The sequence below is a fragment of the Protopterus annectens genome, chromosome 3.part0 (assembly GCF_019279795.1).
Source record: "Protopterus annectens isolate FY-2018-M chromosome 3.part0, PAN1.0, whole genome shotgun sequence".
NCBI classification, from domain to species: domain Eukaryota; kingdom Metazoa; phylum Chordata; order Ceratodontiformes; family Protopteridae; genus Protopterus; species Protopterus annectens.
The window spans coordinates 1,943,467,791-1,943,489,475 of NC_056731.1; the positions used below are offsets into that span (position 1 = coordinate 1,943,467,791).

The window sequence follows — 21,685 nt, forward strand, 5'->3', positions numbered from 1 at the left end:
TAATCAACACAGCATGCAGCAAGGAATTTTAATTATCTTTCTTACAAAAATTCCCAAGGGACAGAACCTAATGGGCCTGAATAGTAGTCAGTCACATGTGCATCACGTTCTTAGAGGATCCTCCTTGTATAATAATTAAGTCAACTATGACCATTTTGCCAGATTCCAAAATAGGATGCCTATGGCTGTGGTACGGTGACCCTGCATTGTCTCCCTGCAGAAGACAAGTAGGTCATTGCTCATTCATTCTCCCTTTGGCACTCAGGCTCTTATTTGAACTCATACTACTGGCAGCTCTAGAAGGCATTCGATCCAAGTGATATCAAGCCACTTTCACAGGCCTATACTACAAGCTAGTAGCACAAAGAAAGTATTAAGTCCTCTCTGATGATGAAGGCTAAATGGTGGAATCCAAGGGCTGCAGTGTCATCTGTCACATGAAACATTAATGTTGTCTGTTGTTTTCACCTCTGATGTCCCTTCTCTGGGCCAGTGATCAAGCAGCCTCAATCCTCACAATGGATATGGGTGGGGGAATGTTCACTTTAAGAGAAAAAGACACACACAGTATTTTCAGATGTAGCTGTCTGCAGCAAACACAATTTCCTTTCAGAGCAGACAGGGAACACACTCCAGTCCTGGGGCTGGACTATCTCTTTCTTGAGGCTCCAGATAAGAATCCACAATTACCACTAATGAGTTCTCTGCCTCTGTTCCAAGTAGCTGACATACACACTCTTTGAGGTTTGATTTTCACACGGACACACACACACACACACACACACACACACACACACACACACACACACACACACACCTGGGAAAGGCTGGCACAGATAACCCACTCTACCACCTCTTCTCAGGCCATAAGGTAGTTTTACTGCCACCAGCCAGCTACTCTAAGGCTCTCAACAGGGTATCCAATTATACTGAGTGAAATTAATACTAATACCAATGATAATGTTGATAGAACAGTAAGACTTTCAGGAATGTGATGCCACAGCATCACTAAATAAATATAAGTACTTTCAAAGGTTAAATATTTCCTAAAGGACCAGCCACAATCAAACGTTTAAATATATTTAATAATAAATAATAAAAGAGCATGAAAATACTGAGTATCTATTTACAATAAACACCAGAGTTTCAGTCACAGGAAATATTAAAGATAACACAGATGGAAAGATTCACACAGATACAGAAAAACAATACTTAAGTAATCTGACTATATTTTCCTGACTGATCTAAAGAATTACTGTTTCTTTCTTACTTTACAGAGCAAGGCAATGTGCTGTGGGTGAGTGGTCTTTTTTGTCAGGTTTCACAAACAGACTGCCCTGAGACTTCTGTCTCATCTAGTATTAAAGCATCATTTCAGTGCTGGATTACAGAATGACATCACATTTGGTCACCTTACTCTGTGGTTCCCACACTACCCCCTTTACTAGAAAGTGAGCCAGGATCTTGCACGTGTCATAATACACACACACATACACACACACACACACACACACACACACACACACACACACACACACACACACGCACACGCACACAGAGCTTTGCTAAGATGTGTTACAGCATCTGGAAGCTATAAAACCAGTTCAACACGTCCACCCTTCCAGGGTAGCAACCACCAAGGTCAATACAGCAGGATTCCTTGTCCCTGTTTTCACAGATGCTGCATCTCTGGCTACATTCATACTTGTGAGTTACAATCTTTATGGCGTATACCAAGTAATTTAATTTCAGGTTATTTTTCAAAGTTAGCTGGACTGAGATTAACCTCTTCTCTTCAGTATCCTCTGTTGCAATATATTCATTTCAACAGTTACAATATAGTCTGACATACAGGTGTATTTCTTTTCTGTCCTGCAGGACCTATTGTTGGTACATTTTTTAACACAAGCAACTTACAAATACATTTTCAACACAAGCACCTGTACAAATTAGTTTGATATACAATGACATATAATTCTTCACAAAACTCCAGCTAGCCATGCTGGCATATGTTAACAGAGCCACTGCCCTTCTCCTCCTGGCATAGCTGGCACTACCTGACATCATCATGCCACCTGTGGAAAAAAGTGATAAAAAGTTATACAAATGCAAAATAAATAAACAAGTAAATAATATGACAGAAATAAGCTCAACTCATTTGAGTCAAACTGTTGTGATAAAGGGGGTTTCTGTATGCAGTCCCTGAAGAAATTTGAAAGTAAGAGAAAGGAGCTTATTACAGAAACAGAAACACAAAGAACTACCTGTATGTATTATAACAAGAACTATAGAAAAAACAAAAAAGATGAACAATTTATAAAACAGAAATAATATGTTAGGAAAATGGAAAGGGAAAATAAATACTACAATATTTTTAATGGGTACTTTTCTAAATTAGAAAGCAACTTAGAGATCAAAGTAGACAATGCAAAAGACAGCCATAAGTTAGGGATCCTGTGAAATCTGCTGGTCAACAGATAAAGTGCTAGAACTGGTTGTCCCCTAATTTTACAGGAGAAAAGAAGATATAATCTCACTGATGAAGAAATTATTTAAGAAAATGATGAAATAAAATTTAATATTAAGTCTGTGTATTTGTAAAAGGAAAATTAAATAGTATTGTCAAGACAATAAAAAATGAATTTAACAATATTTTATTGTTTTATTTAAGTCCAACTGGGATAAAACCTTTTTTCAGAGGAAGCCTGGGAAGAAAATTGTCATTATAGATGCAATTATATACTTCAAGACAGCATTGTAACATTTTCACATATCATACTGGCTACTGTAGAATTACAGAATACAATAACCCGCTAGCAGAATGGTATTTGTCTCATCTACTACCAGGTGCTCTTCCCCAGTACAGCGCCCGCATTTGTACCATTTGGCTTCTTACAGCCAGATCCACACCCTTTCAGCTCTTCAAGTGAACAGCAATAAATGTCAGATGGAATCTGAATTTTTACATTAAAAGTAAAAAAAATGCACTGCCCTCTTCTATAAGGCAAGGCATCCATCTGCAGTTCTGGCAACCTGGGTTCAAGTAGTAGCCCGGCCGTCAGATGAACAGATGGGGTGAGAAAGGATCAGGCAGATGATGGCCTGCTTTCTCTTCTTGTGAAGGAAGAACTGAGCTATCCCCCACTGTGGGAACATTCACTGAAAGAGACCAGTGGTTAGGTCCAGGCAGAAAGGGAAGTCAGCAGCTGCAGTAGATGGCAAACTACAGTAACAAGGCATCCTTAGGAGTACATGCAAGAGGCTGTGCTGTGATGCACTGCATGTTGGCAAAGGACTTAGGACAAAAAGAAAACATCTCTCCCCTAACACTAATAGGATGGATCAGAAGATGGATAAACACTTTCCTGACTCTGACCCCTCTCTTGTCATGTAAGCAAGATGCTCTGCTGTGGTGCACTGTAAGTCTGCAAAGAGGGTGTTAGAACATAAATAATAATCTCCCCTAATACTAATATGATAGCTTACAAGATGGTCACCCACCTTAATGACTCAGCTCCTTTGCCTTTCCACAAAGGTGCATTTCAGATTCTATCCCTTTTAGGAAACTCTTTCCTACATGATTTCATCAGAGCTAGAGATACGAGTAATAACTACTTTGATTCAGTCTAAATGCCTGCAAAACATATACTGCACTTGATCTATACGTGTCTTATGGTAAATATCAGACTGCTTAGTCTCCACCATTCACTTAAGAGTAAGAGACTGGATAAAATCAGGTACAAAGTCTCCAAAATCAGGGTCACCTTTTAACAACTTAGAATTATCCAACTGACTTTTTAGAATGCCAGTCATAGCTTTCAACCTTCTATCTCCAAAATTTAGACCACCACCTCTCAGGCTATCTTAATGTGGAGCAACAAATGGACAAAATGTGGAATACTTTCTCATACTTCTCAACCTCTTAGCATAAGAAGTCTGGACAAAGCCAAAATAATGGGGGGGCAAAGGCACAAAAATACAGACAATTTTTAGATAGTGATCTTGTAAACTTAGAGAGTTGTTAGAATAAAATGTTTTGGGTTTTCTTGCATTTTCTAAAGGATAAGAAGAATGAAACTTAAATGTATGCCATTATTAGTGGCTTGAATCCTCACTAATTTTTCAGACAACCGCCAGCTTTATGAAGAACAGACGAAAAATATGGTGCAAAAATCGGACATTCTGCGAAAACATGGACAGTTGAGAGTTATGACTTACTAAATACTTCATCTAGAACGTTCACAGCATGGTTTAGCGACTGTTTCTATATAGTAGCAAAGCTATTTACTTCTCAACCGTACAGATTTTCACAGAAAGTCCAGATTTTTGCCTCATATTTCTGGTGCGTTCCCCTAAAATTAGTCCCTTTCTTTCAAATAGCTGAGGACTGATGTCATTAAATAATGACAGACATTTGAGTTTGAGTCCACATCCTTCGGAAAATTCATGCTAATGTAAAACCTATTATACAACGACCCCCCATTAATATTCAAAAACGTGCACGCTGATTGGTCAGCGTGCACGTTGTAAATTAGTTATAGTAATGGAAAAAGGTCCGGTCGCCCGGACTTTTTCCATTACTATAACTTTTTTTAAGCAAAGGAGAAAGCAAGATCTCCGTTGCTTCATACTGTCTCGCTATGTTAAACGAGTTTAACATAGCGAGACAGCTTTAAAAAAAGCAACAGAGATTCTCCGTTGCTTTTTTTAAAGCTGTCTCGCTATGTCAAACTCCTTTAACACAACGAAACAGTTTGTAAAAAGCAACGGAGATCTTGCTTTCTCCGTTGTTTTTTTCAAAACTGTCTCGCTATGTTAAATGGGTTTAACACTGTCTCACTATGTTAAACCCATTTAACATAGCAAAACAGTTTGTAAAAAGCAACGGAGATCTTGCTTTCTCCGTTGCTTTTTTCAAAACTGTCAGCAAAACAGTTTGTAAAAAGCAACGGAGATCTTGCTTTCTCCATTGCTTTTGCCCACAGCTCTGATGTACTGCGTAGGCATACGCATGCGCAGTACATCAGAACTGTCGCAGAATACCAGACAGCTGCGGAAGGGCAGCAAGGAGGCATTATACAATGCCATTATTTAAGAAAAGTAATTTTTTTTCTTAAATAATGTCATTGTATAATAGCAATAACCCACTTCTGGGTGTGGGTAATGCTGGATTTACCCACGGTTGGCTTTGTTTGATGAGTTTAACATAGCGAGACAGTTTGTAAAAAGCAACGGAGATCTTGCTTTCTCCGTTGCTTTTTTCAAAACTGTCTCGCTATATTAAACTCATTTAACATAGCGAAACAGTTTGCAAAAAGCAACAGAGATCTTGCTTTCTCTGTTGCTTTTGCCCACAGCTCTGATGTACTGCGTAGGCATACATTATACAATGCCATTATTTAAGAAAAGTAATTATTTTTTTTCTTAAATAATGTCATGTGACCAAACCACACCAACCGTGGGTAAATCCAGCATTACTCACACCCAGGCGTGGGTTATAGCTATATTATTCCATCAACTTTCTAAGTTTGTAAGGACAATATTTAAAATCTGTCCCAATTTGTGCACCCGTCATTTTAGGCTTTGTCCAGATTTTTTGCTCCAAGAGGCTGAGAAATATGATAATTATTCCGACTCTATATTATTCAGTAGTATATACCCTGGACACTCCTTACTAATAATAAAATCTTAATTTATGTCTGTCAAACCTCCTCAGAATGAGGTACATTTGACAGACATGGCATAAATATTTGTGCAAACTTTTTTTTTCTGAAAAAAAGACGGATCGTCAATATGTCTTTGTTTAAAAAAACTTGTAAAACATTTTCCAGTAAAAGAAATATCACTGAAAACAACCGGATATATACAGTATAACGCACTATTATCTCATAAAACTCGGTTTAAAAAGTGGTATTTAATCAAGAAGGCAAATTAATTATCATTCTGTTCTAACGCTGTTAACCCACACAACACAAATCGTGATCCCGAAACGATGCAGTTTTGACTCATCCAATATACTTTACCTGGGCTTGTTTTTGTTTGGCCCATCATCAACAGTATTTAAGGAATTAGGTGGGGAGCATGAAAAAAGGTTTAGGTTTTTACACGATAATTTTCAGGATGTTTGTTTATTTGTCTTCAAGTCTGCGATGCTTGGCAAGCAACAACGTAAGTGTGTTTCTTAGTTGGGGCACATAGCTCTCCACCATTTCTTGTCTTACTCCCCATCTCCCTCACAGTTTTGTAAGTTGAGGGATGGCTGGCATTTAAGTTTAAGATGAAGTATTTATTCTTTAGGGGAAAAAAGGCATGATAATGCAAAACTTGTTCCGTTATTCTAACGGTGTTGATTCAATACTTAAAAATTGTCCCTGACGCTTTTTTTTTGGGGGGGGGGGGGCTTTTGTCCCTTAACGCTACAGACTTAATTTTGATTTTGGCTTAAAGAACTACAGTTGTATGCAGGGTGGGGATATCGAAAAAAGTGTTAGCGTCTTTTGAAGCGTACATAATGTGTGTGGGGGTGGGGGGCTAGGTATTGTGCTTTACTGTGTAAAGTGTCTGCTAACTAAACCGTTCATAGTTCCTTCATTCGCGTGGACCGGTGATCCGCTGTGGCGACCCCTCACCGGGAGAAGCCGAAAAATATTGTTATATTTATATTACTGCATGCTTGTCAGTCTAGACGCATCAAAGTCGCTGGGAACGCATCGAAACGTGTAATTTTTAGGGTAATGAACCCTGTACGTTATAATAATACCTTTTCTGAAATTTTATTTCCATACCTACATCTTTTCTTAAAATGGAAGCCTGAATGCTAATAGTTGAGAGGTACGATCAGGGAGTAAAATTACACTAGCCTTGTGTATGAATTATAGGTAGTGTGATAGCCCCAGGTCTTCCTAATTACTTTACAGGATATCATTTTGGGGTTATGATGATTCAGATTGGGTAGGGTTGCCACCTTTTCAAATGGCCAAAGTGGGACATTTTCGCGGCAAACATCAGCTTTTACAGGCCGACACATACCCACTGTCGGTACAAAGGATAGAACTTTTTTGCCTAAATAAAAGCTTTTTCTGTTTTAATAACATTTAGGTATTTTAGATACAGAATAATTGTTTTATGCAACTGTTTTATAAAATATAGCACATAATTATGACCTACAATCTCAGGACATTTGCCATTTTTATATTTTTGTCAGGACACAACTGCCCAAAGAGGGAGTGTCTCTCAGTGGGACAGGTGGTAACATCAAGATTAGGTGAATTCTGATATCGATATTTCAGATAATGGAACTAGTAGCTGTCCTGTTTGTGCAGAGGAGTCTTTGCTAAAGATGACATTGCTGCTTTTTCTTTTGTTTGAGCTTTGCAATAACAGAAACTCTAGGTAGGTAAGATGACTGATATGACCACTCCAGAAAGACAGATTCTGTGAGCTTAAAAATAATGATCTCTCAACATAATTGGTGAGAGTTGTTTTCTTCTCATCCATTATCTGTGAAAAGAGGGAGGTGTCCAAGGAAGTTACCAAAAAGGTGGGTTGACGTGGTGCCTAGTATCTGCCAGTTTTCCTTTTCATTGATCAGACTTCCCACCCTGTCAAGGAGGGAATCTGTTAATTGACAAAGCATTTGGCACTGCTATAATGTAACTGTTGCACAACAGTTTTGTACAATTGTACCTATAAACTGGGATAATGAAATGGACACTCCTTATGCGTTCACTATTACTGCTGTGCAGAGTTTTCTTTAAGTTGAATCGTTAATGTATGTTGCATTCAGTGCAGCACCTGACTTGTTTCTTATTGGTGTGCAAGCGACCCTAAATATAAATCATTTTATGTATGTGTATTGTTTAGGAGACCATCTCTTTCCCAGAAGCATTAGCTGGCTGGAGTTAAGTCGTCACAGCAGGGCAGCTGTAACTATTTCTGCTGTTTAATTTGAGACTTGAATGTTGTCCCCCTTCTCTTGGCCACAGAACTGACTAGCATGTCATGTTCTAAAACACTAAAAACATATTTCTAATATAATGTATCCCCAAAGGTAATGGTTAATTCTCTGCATTTGCTGAGCAGTCTGTGGCTGTGGAGATGTATGGCTTCTGCATAAAGTCTTAGCAGAACCACACTAAGGCTGGGGGGAAATTAGGACATTTAGTACCCAAATGCGTCTCATTAGATGAGTGTTTGCATGAAAGCTGATAGTATGCCCTTTGGCAAGCTTGTATATCTCACTAAGAAGGTTATTTGGAGACTGAGCTCCATTTGGCTGTAGAAGAGACTGTTAAAGAACCTAGTCCTACTCTAATCTAACTACCATGAATTGAACTCTCCCTTTGGAGAGCAGATTCTTGTGGATGGATTGGCATAGTACTTTGTGATAGATTCTCTTTGCATAAGATACAAGAGAAATTTTAATTTGGTAACACTTGTAGGTGAATAATTTTCTGTGTACTACACAGTGGTGTTAAGTGGTTATGAAACATGTAATGTGCAGTCATTATGACTGTTTCAAATGGCTTTTATAGCTACTGAAATACAATTAAGTGTTCATCCTGCAAGGCTGGTGTTAGTATTTTGGGGCCCCAGAAAATGTGAAGTTATGGGTCCCTGGACACTTCAAGCATAATTCTCACTAGCGTTTCTACTAAGCAGCCATGTAATTCATACTGCAAGGTTCTAGACTGAATAACTACAATGCCCTTGCATTAAAACAGGCCTGTGTACCACACTATTTTAGCTCCTCTCAGTGCAACTTTGAGACAGTGGCATTTAGTTGCAATGATAAATTATAATGCTGTACTGGCCTGGACATGGATGAAAGGGTGCCCTAGGCACTGCCGACTGTTTCACCTCACTTAAAGTGCTCCTGTCTTCCCCCTTCCCAGCTCCCCATACCATGCACATTACTGTCTTCATCACATCTTGCTCTTCTCTTCAGCTTTAAGAAGCCATGTCTTTCTGTATGCTAGATTACATTTTATGTTCTTTTATCCATCAAAAGTCCGCCATTGATGGCTAGAAGAAAAACTGATTTAAGGAAAGAAAATGCAGTATTAAAACTGATTACTGTCTTGTCCAGGTAAGCTGTGTTGAAGGGATACAAGAAATTAAAGTTTAAAACCCAAACCAGTTGGGCTATAGGGTTATAGATGTTTTTTTCTAACCTTTTAATCCACTGGTGGCATGAATAGAAATGGAGTAAGAATTTCAGTTTTTAAGATGTGCCCAAGGTTTAATAGCGCGAATAGACCTGCCTCCCAACTCTGTAAGACCGTCACTGCCTATGCAGTCCTCTGGTGTTTGATTGGGATGAAAGCAAAATTTCTTATGGCCACAGCAACTAACTGTGCACATGCCTGATGTGATTGTGAGGGGAAAGTGTTCCAGTCAGTTGCTCCTAGATGGTGCACTGTCCCTAAACAAGATATAATTACATGTGCATGCTTTTAAGACTTATATTTGTTAAATTAATGACCACACCATGCCAGTCTCCCCTCCAAGCTACAGCAACCTTCTCAACACACCTGAGATGGGCTGGTCTCAGAATAGGTCTGAGGGCAAAGGCCCTCACTATTTCCGTGTAGAAATCCAGTATACAGTCTGAGGTGTGGGGGTCACAAGATCCTTAAAACTTGGTGTATGAAGGGTCTGTGGGTTTTATGCTTTGTTTGAAAGATATTACTTAACTGCTGTGTATGTGGAAAACTGTAGTTGTATGCCTGGCATTTTGTGTGCTATCATTTTTTCATAAACAGAGCAAACTCCTTTAGAGGAAACTGGAGTGAATTAATTTTACTTGCATGTTGAAAGTTGACCAGAGCATATGGGTGCATAGTTAAGGAAGGCATGCAGACTTCAGAAGAGGTACTCATTGCACCACTGTGGTAATGTGCAGTGGCCTTCATACACGTAATCTTGATAAACCCCAAAGATATCCACCCATCATGTCTGAGCTCTTGGTTTGTGATGGCCAATGTTACTCTTAAATACACTGCAACCACCTCGCCACTCACATGGTACTGCAGATGAAGTGAAATGAATTGTAGCCAGATTGTTGCCATTGCCCTGCAATGCACAAGCCATAGCAGTATTAGTACATTGTGCAACACTAGTACTGCCACAACTGGTAACTGCTGAACAGTCAAACATGCCCCTTTTCATGTCATAGGGGTAGTGCATACTTGTCACTGATCCAGTTTTTTCTGTCCCTTGCAAGTGGCTTGATTTGCTGGAAAAATGACTTTATTACTGTGCCAGTAAAGACACCATAGTTTTGTATTTTTTTTCCCCCAAAATGCATGTTAATGCAAAATGTTATCCTGTAGTGAATTGGAGTAACATTTAAAACCTGTTGATTTTTGAGCCATTTCTGGCTTTGCCTTCAATTCTTGAGTAAAGAAGCTGAGTTGTAGTATCTGATATATTGCCAGTACTTGTGAAACTGAAAGAACCATCCATTAAGACTGGGAGCATCAGCTGTGTGCATTCAAGCCAAGTACGGAGATTGGTCACTCTGGGCTGATTAACTCTAGCATTTGTTCACTCACTGACTACCCTGTTTTTGGTGGTGTGTAACTTATTTTTCCCCAAGCCAGCAAGCTGCTTTTGTGAGCCCACTACAGTCTAGGATTAGGGAGACTTCTGCAGCCGTATATATAGCAGATGCCTAAAGCTGTAATAGTTCTAGTGGAGAGGATGCTCACCAGTAGGGTGTAGGCTTAGCCAAATAAAGGACACTATATTGGTGATTCATTAACAAAACTGAAGCCTGCTACTTGACAAAGTACTTTAAGGAGCTCTTGCTGTGGTGGGGGCCCCAGAAATTGCAGGGTTTGTCTAAAGCCAGTTGTGTTCTGCTACTTCATTCCACTTGAGGAAAATGGATATGCCTTGGTTTCAACATGTATATTTACTAAAATATTAATGGCTGTTTTGTTTCATTGTACTTTGGTGTAGCAAAGCTGAAACTGCATGAAAGAATGGATTATTTAGCACTTTGCTGCACCAGAAGCCATATTTGCTTACTGCATAGCTAGATTTCTCAGGATAACTTCAACCCTAAACACAAAGTGAGACTAAACTGTAGTGGAATTTGATGAATAGATGCTCTGCCTGGCCTGCAGGGTTAAATATAATGTGTATGGATCACCTGTCCACTCATAATTGGCAGTGGACTTTTACGGTGTCAAGTTGTCAGCCCGGCACCCAGTCTTTCACAGAAGGCACATGTATATATGATAGAGATGCATGTGTATATTCCAACTCTGCAATTGCACTACAGTGAGGAAAAGGGGAATCTCCCATTCTGCACTGTATGCAGATCTGTTCACAATGTCAGGATTCTGAAAGTTTGATCATATGGTCTCAGCCATATGAAATTTGATCTTTCAGGACTGTATTCTTTATATCCACCAGCTCAAGCAAATGGTACCTCCTAACATTTCATCCAACAGATGCCATCAGAAGTCTGCCACCCCCTTATGCTGCAGTGTCGGAAGTCTCATCTTATCTGTGGGGAACAGAACCCACAGCTGAAGGCTTTAGGTTCTATTCCTACACCAGGTGGCTTCTGAAATAGTCTGAGACTGGAAGCATGTTAGCTGAAGTGAGCAATTACAATCCTGTTCAGTATAGACTTAAGTAGATGGATTCTTACCATCTTCATTATGGTTCAGGAAGAGGTTGCAAAATCTGTAAAGGGAAGACTTTTGTTTCAAACCCCACTGTCTTGAAATTGGTCACCATCTTGATTGATCTATCCTTTGCTTTTTCTGCTGCAGATTGAGTATTGTATGTGCTGAAATGATGTAAGGTTTTCAAGCCCTAGATGAGAAGGTTCTGCAGGTACATATAAGTATGGCAAGAGTCTGTCTCTTGGATCAGGGGAGTAACTTCCTTAACATGAGGGTATGGTCCTGGCAGTTTCACATCAAAATATATTGACTAGCTAAAAGGCTTAAATGGAAGCTAGCTTGCCTATCTACACAATGGTGAATTTCTGCCTGCGCAAAGGATAAAACTGACTTAAAATACACTAGAGGTGGACTTGGTGATGGGGAGTAAAAGGTAGGATGAGAAGCAGATCCTTTGGAAGCCTACCTCCTATTTAACCCTGAATGGTGGTACTACATGAGCATTGATCATACCCTTATGAATGTGGTTGCGAAAGAATGGTAAAGACTTCCTCTAACAAGGTTGTGCCACCTTCGTCACTTGGTAGCCTTAAATAAATGCTTGTTAAAAAATTTAAAATTGAGCCTGATTGCAGCTAAAATTTTTCAGATGGTCTGGAGTGAGCTGTAATACTAAAGATGAAAATGTTGCTTGCGTAGGAGGATATTCCTAGGCCTACAGGACTTGAGTGAAGTTGACCCGAATGGTAACTGGGATAGAGCTTTGCACTAGGGGAGGACATAGCATCTGTACTAGTAATAGTTGTGCACAAATGCATGAACTGGGGACTTCGGGGTTTGGGAGCTAGTCTTAAGTGATTTAAGTGTCAAGATGTTGGTAGTGACCAAATTTGTCAGAAAGAAGCCAGATATAAACTGGGGAGTCCCTCGTATGGCATTTCCTCTCCTGGTTTCAGTTGTCATACAAGTTTGTGATTTGACTAAAGCAATGGCAGGCTATGGAGTTCAGATTATCATTTGGAAATTTAAGTTTCATAGTAAGACTTATGCCAGGTAGCAGTAGGCTAAAAAGACTTTCACTGTAGAAACTCCCTCTGAAGGGAGTGGTATAAGCTGGGCTAGCTTGATGCATGTAAAATCTAGCTGCAAACTTTGTAAATTGTTATCTGTGTTTGCATGGTTGGAAGGAGGGTAGAGCACCAATGCCCATGGGCAGACTTCATGCTCTGCCCACTAGAAACAAAGATTACTGTATGATGGTGACAAAACTACTTATCTATTCATTTATTGGCTTAATGGTGAACCTTGTGACAAGCAAGGGGGTGGGAACAGGATGCAAAATTAAAGGAAGGGGGACAGACCTGGTAGGTGTGGAAGGCAGTTGCATTTGAATATGGTTTGGGACAAACCCTATGGATGGGACCCCTGTTCCTTGGCAAGTAGTAGTCTGGATGCATACCTGTCCTCCCATGTTCTGTTTGTTGCAACTAGAGTTGGTCTGTCTTCTGATCTGGATGTGTCTAATGCACTTTTCACACCTGTAAAGAACCTGATTACTTGTAGGTCAGGGCTAGATCGCATCTAGACAGTCTAGGCATAACGCTTTGACACTTGAGTGTGTTTCTGCCTCAGGAACTTCTAAGTATTTGTTCAGATGCTTGGTAGGGAACACACTGAAGGTGAATTGCCCTCAGTCTGAGAACTGAATATAAGGGGACAATACCTCTACATTTGGAAGATGTGCCATTTCTCAAGTCCCCAGTTCCTGAATGGGCATAGTATCCATGCTTGGCCAGGTTAGGATGGGTTATGTCACTGTCCTTCACTGTGGTTAACTTGTGCAAAGCCAGAGTCTGTCAGATGGCTTGCTCTCTTGCAAAAGAATGGTTGCAGTCCTCCAATTTACTTGGCATGAAACCAGTTTCCAGACTAGCTGGATAGGTGGTTTTAGGAGGCATCCTGTAGGTATTGTCTAGGCCCAGAGAAGCAGTATTTTTGACTTTAAGTGCGTTGTGGACCAGGTAACTGAGTGGAGGGGTGAGGTTGAAGCTCTAATAACCAGTAGATTCACTATATCCTATGGTTCCATTTAAAGGTTGGTACACTGGGTATTTTGAAGTTTCTTGCAGACATAGTTGAACTTTGTGGCTATTTTGCCTCACTTGGCTTCGATGGACTTCAGTCACTGCCCTTTCTGGATTTGGCAATGACTTTATGTAGCTTGCTGATATTTGCATTCCACCATGATGGCTTTCAGTTAATACTATGCTTTTTCTGGGTGGGTACCACTACTTCGTGCAGCTTATATGAAGGTATAGGGGTTTTTGTGCACACTTTCCCATGTGCAATGGGAGTTCATGTGGTTTGGGGGCTTTGAATGTCTTCACTCAGGAGGTTTAAGACTAATCCTCCACCATTTGAGGGTTAAATGGTGGCAGTTGCAGACATTATTCCCACTAGAGTGTAAAGCTGCACAATATTACTCGTGATCATGTCAAGGGCGTTTTCCCACCCTGGTGGATGTCTGGACCAGAGCATCTATGCTGACAAAATGCAGGAATCTGAGCCTGCATTTTGGGAAATTACTATTTCTCAGTCGATAGTATAGTATAGTAGTAAAAGTGCTTCAGGACTAGTTTTAATTAACATTTTTATTAAATTATTGATCGTGACATAAGCAATTCTAAATTATCCAAATTATGTGCAAACTGTCCAGTCAAATTGTCTAGCTCATTCAAGATCCTGCCTTTTTAAACCTCATTCCTTGGTTGCATGTATTCCCACAATTTCCAACTTCTCTACACTGCTTCTCCCCTTTTCTAAAGATCCCACTCCAGTTTTATCTTTCTGGATTCGCTACTTCTAGAATAGTTGGTTTAGACTGATTTCCATTTCTTAGTAGTTGCTTTTTTGGCATCCACCATAATTGATCAAGACCTTACTACATTTAGGCAACTCTGATTCTATATCGGAGCTCAAATCATTGCCTAGTTTGGTACTAGGCTATCTGCCCTAGGGCCTATACAAGCCTAGCCATAACAATTACCTGGCTATTTCTTCCCACACTATTTACTTCCTGGACTCCTGTCCATCAGGGTGACTGATGTGATCCCTGGTTTAATTTCCTTTCTCCCATCCAATCGTCAAGGTTCCTTTTGAAGAGGGCCAAAGAGGCACTCTGCTTGACATGTATGGGAAATCTATTCCAGAGTCTGGGGAGTCTCTGGGTCAGGAACCTATCACTCCAGCATGTTTTGTTTATTGTGATGACAAGACTTAGATCCCTGGAGCATGTGGCTCTGAGGGATTGGTACTTTAAGTGTAGCATGTCCAACAGCTCTGGGTCTGACATAGCCTTGTATGTTGAGCAGAGATTGCCTCTGAGTAGATGATATGCCACAGAGTTCGCCTCTTGAGTAGATATGCCACAGAGTATAGCTGGAGTTTTTAAGGTGGTCAGCATAGGGCATCTGATTTAGGCCTGTGATTCTTTTAGTGAGGTATTTCTGCAGCCTTTCCAGTTGTTGCAGATGTCTTGAGGAACATACCAAATGGGGCGTTGTATTCTATAATGGGTTTGAGGGATAAGTACAGTGGGACAATTACCTCCTTTTTTTTTTTTTTTTTTTTTCCCTGGATGAAAAGCCCTTGGTGATGAGGTGTGCCACATAGAAGGTTTTACTTTTTGGCAATGTGGTTATTGAAGGTGAGACCACTGTCCACCTGTGTCCCCAAGTCTCATCACACTTTTGGTGTTTAGTGTACTGCCACCTATATGGTAATTCACAGGTACATGTTTTTCCCAAAGGGGATAAGCCAGAGTCCCTTAGTATTGGCCTGTACTTCAGAGAAGTAGATACCAAACAAGAGTGGTCCCAGGACTGAACCCTGAGGTACTTCACTTGTCTGGAGTTGGATTTGGAGTCTGCTACTTTTTATGGGTTCTATCAATAAGCCAGTTTGCAACCCATTGGGTGACATAGGGATTGATGCCCAGCTTAAGTTTATCTATGATTCCAGAGTGGGGGTGGTGTCAAAGGCCTTGGCAAGGTCTAGATAAGGTGGTCCCCACAGCCTACCCTTGTCCATGGCTCTGGAGACTGATTCGAAGAAGTCAGTCAGGTTCAGGAGACAAGATCAGCCCTTCATGACCCAAACTGGGTGGGGTCCAGTGCTTGAAGTTTGCCAATGTCTTTGTTTATAAGTTCCATGGCCTTGCAGATAAGGCTCATCAGACTGGGATGGTAGCTTCTGGCATCCAAGGTGGATCCTCTCCTTGTAGAGTGGGGATAACTGTAGCTCTGCACCACTCAGTGGGCATGAAACCTGAGGTGAGGCTAAACTTAGGTGAGGTGCCAGTTCATATTGTAGTACACAGCCTGGGATGTCATCTGGTCCCATGGATGTTGTATTCTTAGCTTTGGAAAGTGTGCACGGTTACTGCAAAAAAAAAAGTTGCCAGAAGCCACATTCTATCCACCACCACCCTCTGACCTGCCAAGACCTGTGGCTGTTATTACTGGAATTTGGCAATCTTCCGGTATTGAGATGGGCCATTTAGGGGTTGAGAGGGGGGTTCTTTAGATATACCAGTCTTCAAGAGTAGTCTGCAAGGAATTTTAGTCTGCCAACTCATTACGCTTAAGATGTTCCAGTTAGCTCTTCCTCCACCCCACCTACAACATATGCAAACTACCTGAATGTCCTGAGTCTACTTGGTGTTTAAAAATACTTATGTAAACACTTCAAGCAAAGATTCTAAATCTGGACTTTGTCTATTTGGGAGAGAGGTATATCCCCTGCAATGTTTCTTTGTAAATTGCTTGTTTCCTTCCCAACCATCTTTCTTGTTCAATATTTTGTATGCTCTAATTTCTTAAACTTCTCCTACTAAAAACAATACCAGTTCTTGTCTTTTGCTTAGTATCCTATTTCTTGTCTATACTCTTAATATTGGTCCTTGATAGGGAAGGCAATTTTTAGCTTGCAGTTCAAATTCTTGTCCTCTTCCCATTCTGTTGCCTTTCCTTTGAATTATTTGCTTCCAATACCTTTGTTTTGCCAGATTTCTCCAACAAATTCCAGCCCTTTCTTGCCTGTTTTTGTATCTCTAATTGGTCATCTCTATTGGCAGAATATCCTTTCTAGGACTATAGTGTTTATCTATTGGTGAGTGACTTCAGTAGGTTTAGACATGCAGTATCTGTATGAAGGAGGATTTTTAGCTACCATTAATATGGTATGGGACACTGCTTATTTGGAGAGGATCAAACTAGTCGTATTGTTACCAGTCTTGGTGTGACTTTAAGATGGACTTTGTCCCTTTCTGTGCACAGTAACTCAGGTGTGGAAGGTTATAGCCTTGCACTGTCTGACTTTACTGTCTACACACACCTCCATTTTCAAAATTGAGTGCTTTCAGTGGGTGCAGGAGCCTCAACAAAACTGAAGTCTTCAAGCTCTCCTGTGTAGGTTTGCAATGTTGGAATATTATAAGCTGGCATTGCTTAAAAAGCACTAGTAGTGGGCTAGAGTAGTTTAACCAATATTTGAAAACTGAAAGATGGGTGTAAGTCATCCATGTTGACAGTCAACCATATCCTCCTGTGATATATTGTACCCCCTTTACCAAAATAAGGAAATTGTTTATCTTTTAGTGCAGCTGTGTCCTTGGCCGAAGGTAGAATGCTGCTCCAGTGCTAGGCTTTTACCAGCCTGTTGCATGTGGTCCCAAAGTTCCACATGTAGTGCAGAGGTGCATCTCTGGTCATTTTACACCTATATCAAACACTGAACTGGTGGATCTTGGCCTCTGAGACAGCTGACTAATAATGCCCCTTAGCTTGACTTGCTTTTATGGAAGCTTGCCCTACAGGCTCTTGAGCTGAGATTCTTTGAAGCTGTGTATGTGTCATGGTAGTTTCTTTGGGTGATGAGGAATCCCACTGTCCTAGCTGTATTGTATCAGAATTTTGTGTAGGTGGCTTTTTGGAGTCTTGGCATGTCAGAGGGTGGTCGATAGAATGTGGCTTCTGGCAACCTTTTTTGCAGTAACCATGCTCACTTTAGGTGAACACAATTGCGTTTAGTCTCAGGATGCCCATTTGCACCAATCTGGGTGCAGTTATGGGTCACAGACTTAAAGCTTTCCTCTGATTCCCAAACTGGGAGATTCAGTTACTCTGACACCAAAATGCAGATCTAACCCTTTTAATCTAAAATCACAAGTGAGACAGACCTGCTGGAATTTAACTGATAATTTTAATTATGATGCCCCAAAAGTACCATAACACTATGCACATTCCAGAAATATAATGGCACCACTTTTTAAAATAGGCGTGTACTTTCAAGGTGAAAACTGACAAAACAGTCAAAAGAACTACACACCTCTAATTTGCTCTTAATACATTAAATGACTTGGCTTTTTGGCTGTAAAGTTAGCAGGCTTCAGCTATTGACTGGCTGTGGTTGTAGGGGAGGTTATAAATGGGTTCCTGCTACAAATTAACATAGTCCTTTGGTCTTGCACAGATTGCTAATGGTTGGCAACAAGGCCTCAAATTAAAACTGTCCATAAACATGACTTGGTGTTGGTTTGGTGTAAACATTTAGTGCATGGCAAAAAAAGCATTTTGTTGAAGTGCATGTTTCTGTTGTAGGGATGGATCTAAGTCCTTCTCCAAGTAATATCTTGGAAGCATACTGTTGAAAATGAGTGCCATATGCTTTTTAGCAAAAAGGCGGCAACGGTGACGAGAATAACAAAAATGAAGTCCATGTGCCTTTTAGTCAAAATGAGATGAAGCTGTTTGAGATCCTGTCAAGAGACTACATGATGTCAAACCATTTTGTTGCCATTGTCTTGTGATAGTTGCATATTTTAATATACTCCTGCTTCCTGGGGAAAGTCTGTAGGTATGATCCCCTATGGAGAAGAGACTGGAATGCTTTCTGGCTACAGAAGGCATTTCCAGTCCTTTCTCTGCCAGTGTTCATCATAGCTTTACTAACAGCTGTTGTAATAGGTAAAGCCTTTTATGGGTTAAAAATGGAAGTGCTTCAAGAGTAGCCTGAAGACTTGATACCTCCACTGGTTTGGGCATTTTTAACTGTGGGCAGGGAATATGAAGCTATAGGCCTCTTTCTAGTAAGGGGTAATGGGGAAATGTCCTATTTGATCCAAAATGGTAACTCAGTGTGACAACATTGCCATTGCACATTGACCTTCAAGATTGCAGCAGGATCAAGAATAGGTTGCAGTATGAGCAGCCTTAAAATTTTGGGTAGAATACAAAGCAGTAACTGTACTGCCTGAATGTAGCCAGAGAGTTGGAAGAGTGCTGGCTGGGAAGAAAGAAACTAATTTTTGTAGTGTAACTGAGGGCAGACAGACCTATAGCATGTCTGCTTTTGTACCAGAAGTATTGCTCCTGAAACTGACAGAAGGGGAATGTTAAATGAGGGCGTGCAGAGACTTCTACAGTGGAATCTTTTCACTGTGCCCCAGCAGAAAAGGTTATTCTGAAAGTCTTTTTTAGGGTGGGTGACTTGCTGACTTCCTATATATCTAACCGCCTTCATAAAATTTTCTGATGCTCCAGGAATCTTGTGAATGCAGAATAGGCTTTGGAGGAAAGTTACCAGCAAGCTGGAGTTTGTAGCAGAGCCCATAGAGAAGCCTTGCCAGTGAAGCCTTATCCACTTTCAAAAAATAATTGGAAAAAAGCATGGAAGCTGTTTACCTTGGAGGGATTAGTGGTGTGTGGCAATCTGCAAGTGGGAACACTTGCAGTAGGTAACATTGTACTGCAAGCATAAATCTGTGGGGGTCATTCCACTTCCACTGTTTGGAGACTTGGACTTTGGTTTTACATTGTCATGGACTTGTAGTGCTGTTGAACCAAGATTTGAGAATGTAATGTGACCTGGCTTAAACTGACTAGTAAAGCTTGGACTGCCCCTGGTTTACAGGGCAAATGTTGAATTTTGTCAATACTGATGGAATGCAAATGCCCTTTAACTTTTACAGCAAAGCTGCAAGTTACTGGAGATGCCATTTGGCTAGAAATGGGAATGTAAACAAAGGCTGTTAGGGTGGTTCACTTCCACAAACCATTGTGGATAAATAAAACATTAGTCTACCAGTTATCAGACTATAAATTTTTTTCTCATCTTTATGTAATGCTTTTGTTAACTCTACTGTATTTTAAAGTATTGGAGCTTTTCTCCCCAGCACTCTGCTGAAAAAGGGTTACTTTAGCTCAGACTGACTAATGCAGTCAACAAATGTAAAATAAAGGGAGTAGAGCCTAGACTTTACAATTTCCAGAAGGAATATCTAGTGACTATGTAAATGTTTGTAGTGCAAAGACTTGACAGTTGACTAGCAAAGGGTTAGCCCATTGTACTACAGATTTCTAGTGGTATTGGATTTTACACACTTAAAGCAAATGAATAGGTAAAGACTAATATTGTAGAGGTATAACATTTAAAATCTTATTCCTTTTTAAAGGAATACCATTTTTCCTGTAAGAGGAAATGTGAAAGTGTGGGCCCTAACTGTTTGTTTTAGGGAATTGTATTGGCTGCCTAGACGTTACTATTGTACTTGCTAAAGCCAGAAAAGGATGCTGTTTCTTTGCAAATTCTTTTGGAGAATGATTATAGCAGTAAACTACATGCCCACATTAAAGTGCAGCAAGGCATGGGATGTGGCTAGCTGTCTTAAAATTTGGGAAGAGTATAGTACATGCATGCAATGACTGTTTTGTAAACAAACACAAGAATGTCTTTAATCCAGCCACAATCCCTCTTCCATTTTTTGCACATGGGGTCAGGGTGTCGCTTCAAAACAGTGACCATTTAGAGCCAAGATTGACACCAGCCAAGTCTTTCCATTTCACACTTTTTTTTTTTCTATATGGCAATTAAAGTACTCTTTGCAGGAGTAACTTAACAGATGCCAGCAAGGAGGGCTGCTGAAACTGTCAAATGAGTCAATATCTGGGCCAAATGGGGGTATATAGGGTGCGCATTTCAAAAGTAATGGAGTGGGATGAAGCAGTGTGTCAAGGATTGATATAGTGGAAGTCTTGAAAGACCAGCTCTTTGGGGGGGGGGGGTTGGAGGGTTGGCAGGGTTAAGTGCTTGATTAGGAGGCTGGAAAATGAGGAAACTGTATGAGGTGTGCAGTGTACAGGTTTAGAATTCTGTAGTCTATGCCAAAAAGACTCGCTCCCTGTCTAGATGGCATGCTGGAGACTCAACCTGAATTTTTTAAGATGGAACAAATTGTGATTTTTTTATATGAATTGAGCTGGAATGTACTGGGATCTGAATTGTCAAAGTACAAAGGCCTTACTGCAGTCTGCTTACCAGAGCAGCAGTTTACAAAAATGGAAGACTTCCCTTTTAAAAGGTATACTAGAGAAGGGATTTGGTAAGGACTAACTTCAGAATGTAAGTTCTCACAAACTTCATGTATTGCTATATAAACATAATACAACCAAAACAACATGACATAGTTCTTTAGTGTGTGTGGCCATCACTCATGACCTAGGCAAAATGAAGTTGTGAACATATCTACCAAATCAGGCAAGCATTACATAACTCCCACATTCTTTTAAACATTATTCCTGCCCTGTCTACTCATTATTCCCATTTTTGTCCACGTTGCTTGCTCCTACCCTTTTCTAAAGATCTCCATTCCAGTTATGTTATATTAACTAGTATAGTTGGCTTTAGGTTTTAATTTCCATTTTCCAAGGATTGCTTTGTTAGCAGCCAACATAATTAAACAAGCAAGGCTTTCCCATGTCTAGGCAGTTCTGATTCTGTATCATAACTCAACTGTTTCACCCCAATCTGCCTGCCCAGCATCTCTGATGGTGCATCCCGCAGGGAATCCTTAGTCTACCAACTCCCCTCACTCTAGAAAATGTTTCCAATTACCTCTTCCCCATGTCTCCACACTTGCTGTCTACCTGAGGAAATTCTCAGGACTCTACTTGTAGGGTAAATCTAAATATTTTCAAGCAAAAATC

General features: G+C 40.3%; 1 protein-coding gene across 1 annotated transcript in view; it reads left to right on the forward strand.

The window, feature by feature from the left end:
- Positions 1-6,066: 6,066 nt before the first annotated feature.
- Positions 6,067-21,685, forward strand: part of LOC122797331 (pyruvate dehydrogenase E1 component subunit alpha, mitochondrial-like) — a 35,801-nt gene continuing 20,182 nt past the window's right edge. Inside the window, exon 1 of the mRNA XM_044066145.1 lies at positions 6,067-6,168. Coding sequence (XP_043922080.1) covers positions 6,082-6,168 — 87 coding nt within the window. The 5' untranslated portion in view covers positions 6,067-6,081. The remainder of the gene's footprint in view (positions 6,169-21,685) is intronic.